The 15806-nt window shown below is 29.1% G+C and overlaps 1 protein-coding gene across 1 annotated transcript in view; it reads right to left on the bottom strand.

Annotated features, from left to right (window-relative positions):
• Positions 1-15806, bottom strand: part of LOC143248215 (diacylglycerol kinase 1-like) — a 52408-nt gene that overhangs the window by 17399 nt on the left and 19203 nt on the right. The window contains exon 3 of the mRNA XM_076496647.1: positions 7536-7661. Coding sequence (XP_076352762.1) covers positions 7536-7661 — 126 coding nt within the window. The remainder of the gene's footprint in view (positions 1-7535; positions 7662-15806) is intronic.

Genomic DNA, 15806 nt, shown 5'->3' with positions numbered 1-15806 from the left:
TAATTTTACGTTTGTTTATGTTTGTTTCTTTATTTAGTATTTGAGTGTTTTCTATGGTTATGTTGTGTTTATTTGACTTGCAGTGTTCGAAAACGTGTGAAGGTGACTTTTTATGTTCTTTGAATCTGGTTTCCATTTTTCTACTTGTTTCTCCAATATAGAAGTCGTGGCAGTTATCACATTGTATTTTATAAATAATGTTGGTGTGGTGTTTGTCAGTGTAGTTTTTACATAGTATAGACCTCAGTTTTGTGCCGGGTTTTTGAATAAATTTGGTATTAATTGGAATGTCATATTTTGTTACTAATTTTGCCAAATGTTGGTTATTTGTTTGCTGATGTCGGGAATATATGGTATACAGCAGTATATGGTTTCGTGGTTTTTTGATTCGTGAGCTGTATTTACTTTAGTTGGTTGATTTTGCTTTCTGTCTAGGTGTGTGCGTATAATGTTTTCTACGGTTTGTGGAGGAAACTTATTGATGTTGGTGAAGTATTGTTTTATTTTGTCTAATTCATCGTTAATTTTATCTGGTGAGCATAGTTTTATGGCTGTGTTTATTTGGTTTCTTAGTATGTTGAGTTTTTGTTTTGTTTCATGTGCTGAGTCCCAAGGAATGTATAGTCCAGTATGGGTGATTTTTCGGTGGATTTCTGTTTGAAATTGTGTATCAGTTCTTGTAATTTTGAGGTTAAGAAATGATATTTGATTGTTTTCTTCCTGTTCACATGTGAAGTTGATGTTGGGATGTATAGAGTTAATGTGATTGAAAAAATTAAGTATGTGTTCTGTAGATTTGAATCCCGCAACCGTGTCATCTACATATCTATACCAGTATAGTGGTGGATGTAATGCTGTGTTAATTGCTTGTGTTTCAACTTGTGTCATAAAAATATTGGCTAGAACTGGTGATACTGGGTTGCCCATGCTTAGACCGTTTGTTTGTATATAGTTTTGGTTGTTGAACATGAAGTTTGTCTTTATCGTGGTGAATTCTATGAGGGTTGCTAACTGGTTACTGGGAATTTCTATAGTTGGGTTAGGGTCTCGGATATAGAGTTCTAAGGCTATCTTGCAGGCTTCAGTGGTTGGAACTTCTGTAAAGAGGGATATAACATCGAAACTGGCCATTAAGGCTTTATGATTAAGTTGATTTAGATTAGACTTGAAATTAAAAGAGTCTTTGATAAATGAGCTGGCTGATGTTACATATTTGGAGAATGCCCATGCTATGTATTTACCAAGGTTGTAATTAAACGATTCATATGTGGACATTATTGGTCGTAATGGACAATCTGGTTTATGAGGTTTGGGGATGCCGTATATTTGTGGTGTGCGTGAGTCGGTTTTACGTAGGTAGGAATAAAGTGTTTGTGAAATTGTGTTGGCTTTTTTTCATTTGTAGTAGTAATTTGTTCAGTTGCGTCTCGTGTGTCTTTGTTGGATTTGTGTGTATAGGTTTAAATTTGTTCGTGTCTGATAGGATGTTATTCATTTTTGGATGTATTCATTCGTGTTCATTATGACTATAGCGTTACCTTTATCTGCTTTTAGAATTTTTATGTGTTTTGTCTTGTTTTAGGTTTTTTATGCAATTAATGTCTATTTTTGTAAGGTTGTTTTCAGTTTTCTGTTTTGTGAAATTATGTTGATGGTTTTGTGAGAAAATTCTTTGAAAAAATCGTTTAAGATGTTGTTTTAGGTGTTTCTGGAAAATATAAATTTGTAATTTTACCTGGGAAGGTTGGCTGTTGGATGTCAATAAAATTATCTAAGTTGTCTTCTTTCTGTTGGTTGTTTTTGGTTGTTTCCTTGTTTTTGTTCTCTGTAGAAAGTATCACAAGTCTCCTGGCTAGGTCTTCTAAACATGTTTTGATTTCTATGGTTGGAATGTGCCTAGGTGCTATAGCGAAGTTGAGTCCTTTGTTAAGTAGATGTATCTCGTCTGTGTTTAATTGACGGTCGGATCTGTTAATTATGAGGTTAGTCAACGGTTTGTCGTTTTGGTGTCTTTTCTGTTGTTTGCATCTTAGTTTTTCTAGTTTTTTTTTGTGGCAGATCTTTTGTCTCTGTCGTTTTAGTATTGATTTGGTTTATGTTTCGTTGTATAAGTCCGTAAATCTCTGGTTTAATGCAGCATGCCAGTTGATGGTCTAGATTCATTTTTTGTTTTTGTAAGTCATGTAGTTCTTTATATTTTGTGTTCAACATGGCTTTCAGTAGTTTTTTCTGTAAATTTTGAATAATGTTTGTGTATGTATTAAAATTTTTTGAAAGTTTTACCTTTACAAAAAGAATTTTCAAAGAATTTTCTCACAAAACCATCAACATAATTTCACAAAACAGAAAACTGAAAAACAACCTTACAAAAATAGACATTAATTGCATAAAAAACCTAAAACAAGACAAAAACATAAAAATTCTAAAAGCAGATAAAGGTAACGCTATAGTCATAATGAACACGAATGAATACATCCAAAAAATGAATAACATCCTATCAGACACGAACAAATTTAAACCTATACACACAAATCCAACAAAGACACACGAGACGCAACTGAACAAATTACTACTACAAATGAAAAAAGCCAACACAATTTCACAAACACTTTATTCCTACCTACGTAAAACCGACTCACGCACACCACAAATATACGGCATCCCCAAACCTCATAAACCAGATTGTCCATTACGACCAATAATGTCCACATATGAATCGTTTAATTACAACCTTGGTAAATACATAGCATGGGCATTCTCCAAATATGTAACATCAGCCAGCTCATTTATCAAAGACTCTTTTAATTTCAAGTCTAATCTAAATCAACTTAATCATAAAGCCTTAATGGCCAGTTTCGATGTTATATCCTCTTTTACAGAAGTTCCAACCACTGAAGCCTGCAAGATAGCCTTAGAACTCTATATCCGAGACCCTAACCCAACTATAGAAATTCCCAGTAACCAGTTAGCAACCCTCATAGAATTCACCACGATAAAGACAAACTTCATGTTCAACAACCAAAACTATATACAAACAAACGGTCTAAGCATGGGCAACCCAGTATCACCAGTTCTAGCCAATATTTTATGACACAAGTTGAAACACAAGCAATTAACACAGCATTACATCCACCACTATACTGGTATAGATATGTAGATGACACGGTTGCGGATTCAAATCTACAGAACACATACTTAATTTTTTCAATCACATTAACTCTATACATCCCAACATCAACTTCACATGTGAACAGGAAGAAAACAATCAAATATCATTTCTTAACCTCAAAATTACAAGAACTGATACACAATTTCAAACAGAAATCCACCGAAAAATCACCCATACTGGACTATACATTCCTTGGGACTCAGCACATGAAACAAAACAAAAACTCAACATACTAAGAAACCAAATAAACACAGCCATAAAACTATGCTCACCAGATAAAATTAACGATGAATTAGACAAAATAAAACAATACTTCACCAACATCAATAAGTTTCCTCCACAAACCGTAGAAAACATTATACGCACACACCTAGACAGAAAGCAAAATCAACCAACTAAAGTAAATACAGCTCACGAATCAAAAAAACCACGAAACCATATACTGCTGTATACCATATATTCCCGACATCAGCAAACAAATAACCAACATTTGGCAAAATTAGTAACAAAATATGACATTCCAATTAATACCAAATTTATTCAAAACCCGGCACAAAACTGAGGTCTATACTATGTAAAGACTACACTGACAAACACCACACCAACATTATTTATAAAATACAATGTGATAACTGCCACGACTTCTATATTGGAGAAACAAGTAGAAAAATGGAAACCAGATTCAAAGAACATAAAAAGTCACCTTCACACGTTTTCGAACACTGCAAGTCAAATAAACACAACATAACCATAGAAAACACTCAAATACTAAATAAAGAAACAAACATAAACAAACGTAAAATTAAAGAAGCCTTACTTATACAACAACTTAAACCCAAAATAAACCAATATAAAGGAACGCCTTTATACCTATATTAATATAATAAATAAAATTATATATTCAAACATCTAATACCGCCCTCTACATTTCGACACACAGTTACACAACCCCTTTCAAACATGTGGTCAGCTTCCGGTCAGTTACCTCTTTCTTTGTGAACCTGACGATGACCGAAGAAGGTCGAAACGTTGTTCGCTCTTCTATGTAAAGTGTTTTCTCAGCCCAAACGAGCCGTTTTTGCATATAAATACACAGTTTTAATACCACACAACCCGTAATCAAACAAATCAATACACAATTTAATACCACACGACCCGTAATCAAACAAATCAATACACAATTTAATACAACACGACTTGTAATCAAACAAATCAATACACAATTTAATGCCACACGACTTGTAATCAAACAAATCAATACACAATTTAATACAACACGACTTGTAATCAAACAAATCAATACACAATTTAATGCCACACGACTTGTAATCAAACAAATCAATACATTGTTTAATACCACACTACCTGTAATCAATCAAATCAATACACAATTTAATACCACACGACCTATAATCAAACAAATCAATACACAATTTAATACCACACGACCTATAATCAAACAAATCAATACACAATTTAATACATCTCTTGTAATCAAACAAATCAATACATTGTTTAATACCACATCGTCTGTAATCAAATAAACCAATACACAGTTTAATACCACATTTTCTGTAATCAAGCAAATCAATACACAGTTTAATATCACATCTTCTGTAACCAAACAAACCAATACACAGTTTAATACCACATCTCCTGCAATCAAACAAACCAATAAACAATTTAATACAACAACTTCTGCGATCAAACAAACTAATACATAGTTTTAATACCACATCACCTACAACCAAACAAACCAATACACAGTTTTAATACCACATTTCCTGCAATCAAACAAACCAATACACAGTTTTCAGCATCTTTTGCAGTCAATGGATTCTTCGTCTCGTTACGTTGTGAAATGTTTAGCTATCTTTGTAACGAATAGTCTGTTTATCTACTCGTTAGTGAAAGTATAATGCTAGTCTTCTATCCGATTTTTCCTGTGGCCGTTATCTCTCTATTTATTTATTTTGTATTCTCCAAGCCTACTGAAATATATTTCTTTCATGTTTCCTCCTATCATTCTTTGTCTGGTGTTTCGATACTTTCGTGGCTCAGATGATGAACCAATCACACACACACACACGTCCCAGAAACAAGAAAACACGTCTTTGAATTTATTTAGTCTAGTAGAAAAATATACAGATTCGGGAAAAATTGCTGTATAGTTCCTATTACAATGCTGATACTAAAGAATCATTACAAAGACGGTTGTTTCATTTATAGCACAGTTTAATTTCTATCATTTACTCCGAAAAAAAACACCTGTCTTGACACTTTTATCACCCCTATCTACATCAGCTTAATTCAAAATACACAAAGTTTTAGAGTATTTCGTAAATATGCTTTCTTAAAAGAAGAATACAGTCCTCAAATAAAAATAAGTCAATGTAAAACATACTATATTCTTTTTTGTGTGTACTTTTATAATAAATGCGATATTGATGCTTGAGTATGATGATATTGTATTTCTGATACTTGACAGGTAATAATTTAATTATGTACGACGTATATTAAAAAAAACACTTCTCTGTTTATTAGATTATTCTATACCGCTAATACGGGATAGATACTGATAAAAAACAACAAAAACTCTCAGTTTAGATATGAAACCCCAAGTGTATGGTAATCAATCATACTGCAGGAGTTCGAAACGAATCCCCTACCTCAGTAATCACACAATTTCGTGAGTGTCACTGAGCTCCACAGCCTTTCATGTACGAGTGTTCCAACATATTTGTTTTTTAACTAACAGAGTTATGAAAATTATTTTCCCATGCGCATTTATCCTTATCAAGCAGTATGTAGTTTGACACAAACTTTTATGACATCATTCTAACAGATGTAGCCCGAGACTTCTATAATTGACAATGGTGGCAAAATAAGAAATAATAAGTACACGAGTCTCGCTGCTTATTTCGACATTTTGCTTATTAGGTTGTTAAGGAATTTTTAATATATACATGTAGACGAATAATTCCCGGATTTATAGAATTTGGTGAAGTTTTCCTTGAGTAAATTTCAAGGCTTAAGCCTTATATATTTTTACACCATTAAATATCAGACCTTTATTAAAAGTAAAGACGAAATAGTCTAATTGGGAAAATTATGACTATTTTAACTGTTAAAGGTACCTGAAATAAATTCTACTCTTAAACTAATTACATTGACTGGGTCTAACTGGGAAGATTATGACTATTTTTAACTTTTAAAATTTACCTGAGATAGTTAAAGGTACCTGAAATAATTTATACTTTTAAACTAATGCCATTGGTTGATTTTAGTCAGAAATATTATGACTATTTCTGACCTTTACAGTCAACTAAAATAATTAATGATTAAAACCTAATCTGATTGGTTGAGTCTATTTGGGAGGATTAAGCTAAATTATAACTGCTTTATTTACCTAATATTGTTTACACTTTAAACCAAGTCTTATTAATTATTTACCTAATATTATTTACACTTTAAACCAAGTCTTATTAATTAAGGCTATTTGGGAGATTGAGAGTGTTATTAACTGTTAAAGGTAACTAATTCATAGTTCAGACTTTATATTTTAAGCTAAAAAAATGTCAAACTCTTTTTGGTTTTGTTTATTTTAGATCAATACTGCGAAAAGTATCGCAAAAAATCGCAAAACACAGACAGAAATCATTATTATTAAATCATCGTCATTGTAAACACAAAGTGTGATTCAAAGATAAATACCCAATATTGTATGATGGTAACCAACGATAATATTACGGAACATTAAAAATTATACCTAATCTTTAAGGACAGTTCTAAAACACAGATGGTATGTATGATGGTAACCAACGATAATATTACGGAACATTAAAAATTATACCTAATCTTTAAGGACAGTTCTAAAACACAGATAAAGATTAAGAGCTATATTATTAATCTATATGCAAAAACGGCTCGTTTGGGTTGAGAAAATATTTTACCGAAGAAGGTCGAAACGTTGTTCGCTCTTCTATGTAAAATATTTTCTCAACCCAAACGAGCCGTTTTTGCATATAAATTTCTCAACAAATGGGTTTCTCGACATCACTGATTATATTATTAATCAGTAATTAATACCGATTTGTACAGAAATATAGGTGAAGGAATCGTAAGTTACAAACTTGAATGTATATTATTTTATGTGTTAGAACCTGTGGTTTACTAGCCGATTATAATGAATGCAATTGTTCCAGAATAATGCTAGAAATGTGAAGTATATTCTATATGTATATTTAAAGCCCTTCCCAAATGAAATGTTTTGTAATGCTATGAAAAACCTTTTTTTTCTCTTTCTCTCTTTCGGCCGTTTATAATATTCTATATAATAAACCATTTATATTAAAAAATATCTTACATTCCAGTTTGTCCTCTGGTCTTCCAGCTTCTAACAGTGACAAGTAACAAACAATTTCTTTCAGTTGGACACGGAGGGCATGGATATCCACGTGACTACTAGCCTTCCGGAGCGGTTTCAGATCAACTTGTAAAAAACCGGACACGGGGATGAATAAAGGAAACCATACGTAAAAAAAAAAGAATACAAATATGTGAAAAAATGTATTTAGAAATAATAAACTGGGTGTAGGAGACGGTAGATATTAACAACAAACATTTTGGGAATACGAAATCAGATAAAGGAAAAAATAAAATGTATAATAAATTAGAGACGTTCTTGAGAGGAGACAAGAAAATTGAGAAAAGAAAAGAAACAAATTTATAATACATCATAAAATTCCTGAATATCGGAGACGAGGCACAAAAAGTGGAAGAAAGGAGTTTCATATCAAACACATTAATGGAAATAAATAATGACAAATTCAATATAAATCATAAACTTTATTGGAATTAGAAATCAGTTATATATAATAGGTAATCCTTAAAAATAGAAACAACAAACACAAAATAGGTTAAAAATATGTAGTATATAAAAAAATAGTTGTAAATAAAAAAAATGAAAATATTAACGACGTAAAAACATGGTCGTGGAAAATGAGAAAATTACACATGTGAAAAAATATTCTTGAAAATTAGAAATCATGTTCGAGAGAGAATATAACAACAGTAATAAATCATTTTAAAGACCAGGAATAGGTTATCGAGAAAACACGTGTCTTCACAAACCAAAACAAATGCAAAAAATAGCAACAAAATGCAGTTGATAATTTATAATTTTCCAGAAGTTTGCCTGTTAAACATAAAAATAAGTATCTTTAGTTTTAAAACTATAATTTAGAAGTAGTAATACTATTAATTTTAGGAAAGTATGTTTTTAATGAATGGGTTTTGAAGAGTGGACCCAATCCTAATAGCAGGAAATATTGAAGTTATATAAGAACCTATTTTTCGAAAGTACTTAAGTCAATGGTGTTTGCATGTACTTGCCAGAGTTACAGATACGTAATCGATTAGAAACAAAATTGGAAATACTTAATCAAATACAAGAATCAGAAAGTAACAAGCTGAACACTGAAACAGAAATTTCAAAAAAATGCAATAAGGTATGCAAAAGAAAGAATTTTTAATAAATTATATTTACAGACAAAGAAAGAAAAAATTTGCGAGTACGACGAACACACAGACACACTAATAAACAAGACAAAAAAAAAGAGAGAAAATATGTAGTAAATGGTTTTGAGAACAAGAAATTTAATACATAAACTGTATCCTCTAGAGAACAGGAATTAAAGTATAAAGATATGTAAAGTTAAAAAATAAACACGTATAGAATAGTATTTACAATGAAACTTCAAACACATTGACGAAATAAAGTGGATAAAGTAATGTACAAACTACAGAAAATAGAAATCAAGAATAAAATGAGAATAAAGTAGCTAAAGTAATGTACAAACTAAAAAAAAATAGAAATCAAGAATAAAATGGGAATAAAGTAGATAAAGTAATGTACAAACTACAGAAAATAAAAATCAAGAATAAAATGGGAATAAAGTAGATAAAGTAATGTACAAACTACAGAAAATAGAAACCAAGAATAAAATGGGAATAAAGTGGATAAAGTAATGTACAAACAACAGTAAATAAAAATAAAGAATAAGATGGAAATAAAGTTGGTGAAACAATGTACAAACTACAGAAAATAGAAAACAAGAATAAAATGGGAATAAAGTTGATAAAGTAATGTACATCTAAAGAAAATAGAAATCAAGAATAAGATGGGAATAAAGTGGATAAAGTAATGTACAAACTAAAGAAAATAGAAATCAAGAATAAAATGGAAATACAGTAGATAAAGTAATGTACAAACTAAAGAAAATAGAAATCAATAATAAAATGGAAATAAAGTGGATAAAGTAATGTACAAACTACAGAAAATAGAAATCAAGAATAAAATGGGAATAAAGTAGCTAAAGTAATGTACAAACTAAAAAAAATAGAAATCAAGAATAAAATGGGAATAAAGTAGATAAAGTAATGTACAAACTACAGAAAATAGAAACCAAGAATAAAATGGGAATAAAGTAGATAAAGTAATGTAAAACAACAGTAAATAAAAATAAAGAATAAGATGGAAATAAAGTTGGTGAAACAATGTACAAACTACAGAAAATAGAAAACAAGAATAAAATGGGAATAAAGTTGATAAAGTAATGTACATCTAAAGAAAATAGAAATCAAGAATAAGATGGAAATAAAGTGGATAAAGTAATGTACAAACTAAAGAAAATAGAAATCAAGAATAAAATGGGAATACAGTAGATAAAGTAATGTACAAACTAAAGAAAATAGAAATCAATAATAAAATGGAAATAAAGTGGATAAAGTAATGTACAAACTACAGAAAATAGAAATCAAGAATAAAATGGGAATAAAATTGATAAAGTAATGTACAAACTATAAAAAATAGAAACCAAGAATAAAATGGAAATAAAGTTAGTAAAGTAATGTAAAAATTACAGAAAATAGAAATCAAGAATAAAATGGGAAGAAAGTTGTTGAAACAATGTACAAACTACACCAAACAAAAATCAAGAATAAGATGGAAATAAAGTGGATAAAGTAATGTACAAACTAAAGAAAATAGAAATCAAGAATAAAATGGAAATAAAGTTGTTGAAACAATGTACAAACTACACCAAACAGAAATCAAGAATAAGACGGAAATAAAGTTGGTAAAGTAATGTAAAAACCACAGCAAACAGAAATCAAGATTAGGATGGAAATAAAGTTGGTAAAGTAATGTCAAAACGACAGCAAACAAAAATCAAGAATAGGATGGAAATAAAGTTGATAAAGTAATGTACAAACTACATAAAATAAAAATCTAGAATAAGAAAGCGAATAAAGTTGGTAGAGTAATCACAAACTGTAGAAAATAAATCAAGTATAAAATGGAAATAAAGTTGTTGCAACAATGTACAAACTACACCAAACAAAAATCAAGAATAAGATGGAAATAAAGTTGGTAAAGTAATGTACAAACTACAAAAAATAGAAATTAAGAATAAGATGGAAATAAAGTGGATAAAGTAATGTACAAACTACAGAAAATAAAAATTAAGAATAAGATGGAAATAAAGTGGATAAAGTAATGTACAAACTGCAGAAAATAGAAATCAAGAATAAGATGGGAATGAAATCGTAATATCACATAACTCACGGCTGGAATTAATAAGAAAACGATAATGTACAAAGAAGTAGTACAAATTCATAGTACACCGCAATAGCGTTTTGTTTTAACAATAAAGATGAAGAAGAGAAAGCAGTTATCAAACTATATAGAAAAATACCGAATACAATGATGAATGAGTGAACACTGTAAGATAGATGAGCAAACATAATGTACAATACGAGATGGAATGGCCAATGTGGGGTTATATATTAAACAGTACAGCGTATTGAGACTTATTACCTCACGTCTAAGTTATTATATTCTAAACGTGATTCGTATGCAAATTAAAACTTTATTTTAAATAAAGTACAGAAGAATTTTCGAACTTCTCAGGTTAACAAAGAAAGTTTCCAACTTACGGTTGCTCTGGACACGTGTCTCAGAAACGACAGTGTCAATGGGTTCGATATTGTAGGGGCGTTACATTTAGATGTTAGGTTATTAAATAATATAGGTATAAAGATGTTCCTTTTTATTGGTTTAACTTTGGTTTGAATTTGTGTATAAGTAGGTCTTCTTTGATTTTGTGCTTTTTGTACTTGTTTCTTTACTTAGTATGTTGGTGTTTTCTATGATTATGTTGTGCTTATTTCATTTACAGTGTTCAAAAACGTGTGAAGGTGTTTTTTGTGTGTGTATGCTCTTTAAAGCTGGTTTCCATTTTCTGTTGTAACGACGCTTACAGTTTCGCACCCGTTCACACTCTGGTTCCTAAAACATGTGCCCAGCAACGGTCAGTTGTTAACCTAAAGATGAACTAAGAAACTCTAAATATTGTTCTGTGCTTTATTTTAATTAGGGTTTTAATACCCATACCCGCTGTCTTTAGAATACATTTTTATTTCAAGCGGCCTTTAGAATACATATTTAGTTCAAGCAGACCTTAGAATATATTTTTAATTCAAGCCCTCTTTAGAATACATATTTAGTTCAAGCAGACTTCAGAATACATTTTTAATTCAAGCCGTCTTTAGAATACATTTTTAATTCAAGCCGTCTTTAGAATACATTTTTATTTAAAGCCGTCTTTAGAATATATTTTTAGTTCAAGCCATCTTTAGAATACTTTTTTATTTCAAGTTATCTTTAGAATAGATTTTTATTTCAAGTTATCTTTAGAATACATTTTCACTTCAAGCCGTCTTTAGAATCCTTTTTTTTTTCAAGCCGTCTTTAAAATACATATTTAGTTCAAGCAGACTTCAAAATACATTTTTAGTTCAAGCCGTCTTTAAAATACATTTTTAACTCAAGCCGTCTTTAAAATACATCTTTAACTCAAGCCGTCTTTACAATATATTTTTGTTTCAAGTTATCTTTAGAATACATTTTTATTTTAAGCCGTCTTTAGAATAGATTTTTAATTGAAGCCCTCTTTAGAATACATTTTTATTTTAAGCCGTCTTTAGTATACATATTTAGTTCAAGTCGTCTTTAGTATACATTTTTATTACAAGTCGTCTTTAGAATAGATTTTTGTTTCAAGTTATCTTTAGAATACATTTTTATTTTAAGCCGTCTTTAGTATACATATTTAGTTCAAGTCCTCTTTAGTATACATTTTTAATTCAAGTCGTCTTTAGTATACATTTTTAGTTCAAGTCGTCTTTAGTATACATTTTTAATTCAAGTCGTCTTTAGTATACATTTTTAATTCAAGTCGTCTTTAGTATACATTTTTAGTTCGAGTCGTCTTTAGTATACATTTTTATTTTAAGCCGTCTTTAGTATACATATTTAGTTCAAGTCGTCTTTAGTATACATATTTAGTTCAAGTCGTCTTTAGTATACATTTTTAATTCAAGTCGTCTTTAATATACATTTTTAATTCAAGTCGTCTTTAGTATACATATTTAGTTCAAGTCCTCTTTAGTATACATTTTTAATTCAAGTCGTCTTTAGTATACATTTTTAGTTCAAGTCGTCTTTAGTATACATTTTTAATTCAAGTCGTCTTTAGTATACATTTTTAATTCAAGTCGTCTTTAGTATACATTTTTATTTTAAGCCGTCTTTAGTATACATATTTAGTTCAAGTCGTCTTTAGTATACATTTTAAATTCAAGTCGTCCTTAGTATACATTTTTAATTCAAGTCGTCTTTAGTATACATTTTTAGTTCAAGTCGTCTTTAGTATACATTTTTAATTCAAGTCGTCTTTAGTATACATATTTAGTTCAAGTCGTCTTTAGTATACATTTTTAATTCAAGTCGTCTTTAGTATACAGTTTTAGTTCAAGTCGTCTTTAGTATACATTTTTAATTCAAGTCGTCTTTAGTATACATATTTATTTTAAGCCGTCTTTAGTATACATATTTAATTCAAGTCATCTTTACTATACATATTTAGTTCAAGTCGTCTTTAGTATACATTTTTAATTCAAGTCGTCTTTAGTATACATATTTAATTAAAGTCGTCTTTAGTATACATATTTAGTTCAAGTCGTCTTTAGTATACATTTTTAATTCAAGTCGTCTTTAGTATACATTTTTAATTCAAGTCGTCTTTAGTATACATATTTAATTCAAGTCCTCTTTAGTATACATTTTTAATTCAAGTCGTCTTTAGTATACATTTTTAATTCAAGTCGTCCTTAGTATACATTTTTAATTCAAGTCGTCTTTAGTATACATTTTTATTTTAAGCCGTCTTTAGTATACATTTTTATTTTAAGCCGTCTTTAGTATACATATTTAGTTCAAGTCGTCTTTAGTATACATTTTTAGTTCGAGTCGTCTTTAGTATACATTTTTAATTCAAGTCGTCTTTAGTATACATTTTTAATTCAAGTCGTCTTTAGTATACATATTTAGTTCAAGTCGTCTTTAGTATACATTTTTAATTCAAGTCGTCTTTAGTATACATTTTTAATTCAAGTCGTCTTTAGTATACATATTTAGTTCAAGTCCTCTTTAGTATACATTTTTAATTCAAGTCGTCTTTAGTATACATTTTTAGTTCAAGTCGTCTTTAGTATACATTTTTAATTCAAGTCGTCTTTAGTATACATTTTTAATTCAAGTCGTCTTTAGTATACATTTTTATTTTAAGCCGTCTTTAGTATACATATTTAGTTCAAGTCGTCTTTAGTATACATTTTAAATTCAAGTCGTCTTTAGTATACATTTTTAATTCAAGTCGTCTTTAGTATACATTTTTAGTTCAAGTCGTCTTTAGTATACATTTTTAATTCAAGTCGTCTTTAGTATACATTTTTAATTCAAGTCGTCTTTAGTATACATATTTAGTTCAAGTCGTCTTTAGTATACATTTTTAATTCAAGTCGTCTTTAGTATACAGTTTTAGTTCAAGTCGTCTTTAGTATACATTTTTAATTCAAGTCGTCTTTAGTATACATATTTATTTTAAGCCGTCTTTAGTATACATATTTAATTCAAGTCATCTTTTCTATACATATTTAGTTCAAGTCGTCTTTAGTATACATTTTTAATTCAAGTCGTCTTTAGTATACATTTTTAATTCAAGTCGTCTTTAGTATACATTTTTAGTTCGAGTCGTCTTTAGTATACATTTTTATTTTAAGCCGTCTTTAGTATACATATTTAGTTCAAGTCGTCTTTAGTATACATATTTAGTTCAAGTCGTCTTTAGTATACATTTTTAATTCAAGTCGTCTTTAATATACATTTTTAATTCAAGTCGTCTTTAGTATACATATTTAGTTCAAGTCCTCTTTAGTATACATTTTTAATTCAAGTCGTCTTTAGTATACATATTTAATTAAAGTCGTCTTTAGTATACATATTTAATTAAAGTCGTCTTTAGTATACATATTTAGTTCAAGTCGTCTTTAGTATACATTTTTAATTCAAGTCGTCTATATTATACATTTTAATTCAAGTCGTCTTTAGTATACATTTTAATTCAAGTCGTCTTTAGTATACATATTTAATTCAAGTCCTCTTTAGTACACATTTTAATTCAAGTCGTCTTTAGTATACATTTTAGTTCAAGTCGTCTTTAGTATACATTTTTTAGTTCAAGTCGTCTTTAGTATACATTTTTAATTCAAGTCGTCTTTAGTATACATTTTAATTCAAGTCGTCTTTAGTATACATTTTTATTTTAAGCCGTCTTTAGTATACATATTTAGTTCAAGTCGTCTTTAGTATACATTTTAAATTCAAGTCGTCTTTAGTATACATTTTTAATTCAAGTCGTCTTTAGTATACATTTTTAGTTCAAGTCGTCTTTAGTATACATTTCTAATTCAAGTCGTCTTTAGTATACATTTTTAATTCAAGTCGTCTTTAGTATACATATTTAGTTCAAGTCGTCTTTAGTATACATTTTAGTTCAAGTCGTCTTTAGTATACATTTTAATTCAAGTCGTCTTTAGTATACATTTTTAATTCAAGTCGTCTTTAGTATACATTTTTATTTTAAGCCGTCTTTAGTATACATATTTAGTTCAAGTCGTCTTTAGTATACATTTTAAATTCAAGTCGTCTTTAGTATACATTTTTAATTCAAGTCGTCTTTAGTATACATTTTTAGTTCAAGTCGTCTTTAGTATACATTTCTAATTCAAGTCGTCTTTAGTATACATTTTTAATTCAAGTCGTCTTTAGTATACATATTTAGTTCAAGTCGTCTTTAGTATACATTTTTAGTTCAAGTCGTCTTTAGTATACATTTTTAATTCAAGTCGTCTTTAGTATACATATTTATTTTAAGCCGTCTTTAGTATACATATTTAATTCAAGTCATCTTTAGTATACATATTTAGTTCAAGTCGTCTTTAGTATACATTTTTAATTCAAGTCGTCTTTAGTATACATATTTAATTAAAGTCGTCTTTAGTATACATATTTAGTTCAAGTCGTCTTTAGTATACATTTTTAATTCAAGTCGTCTATATTATACATTTTTAATTCAAGTCGTCTTTAGTATACATATTTTAATTCAAGTCGTCTTTAGTATACATATTTAATTCAAGTCGTCTTTAGTATACATTTTAATTCAAGTCGTCTTTA

Source organism: Tachypleus tridentatus, chromosome 4 (genome assembly GCF_004210375.1).
Source record: "Tachypleus tridentatus isolate NWPU-2018 chromosome 4, ASM421037v1, whole genome shotgun sequence".
Classification (NCBI taxonomy): domain Eukaryota; kingdom Metazoa; phylum Arthropoda; class Merostomata; order Xiphosura; family Limulidae; genus Tachypleus; species Tachypleus tridentatus.
This window is presented reverse-complemented; position numbering and strand designations above follow the sequence as displayed.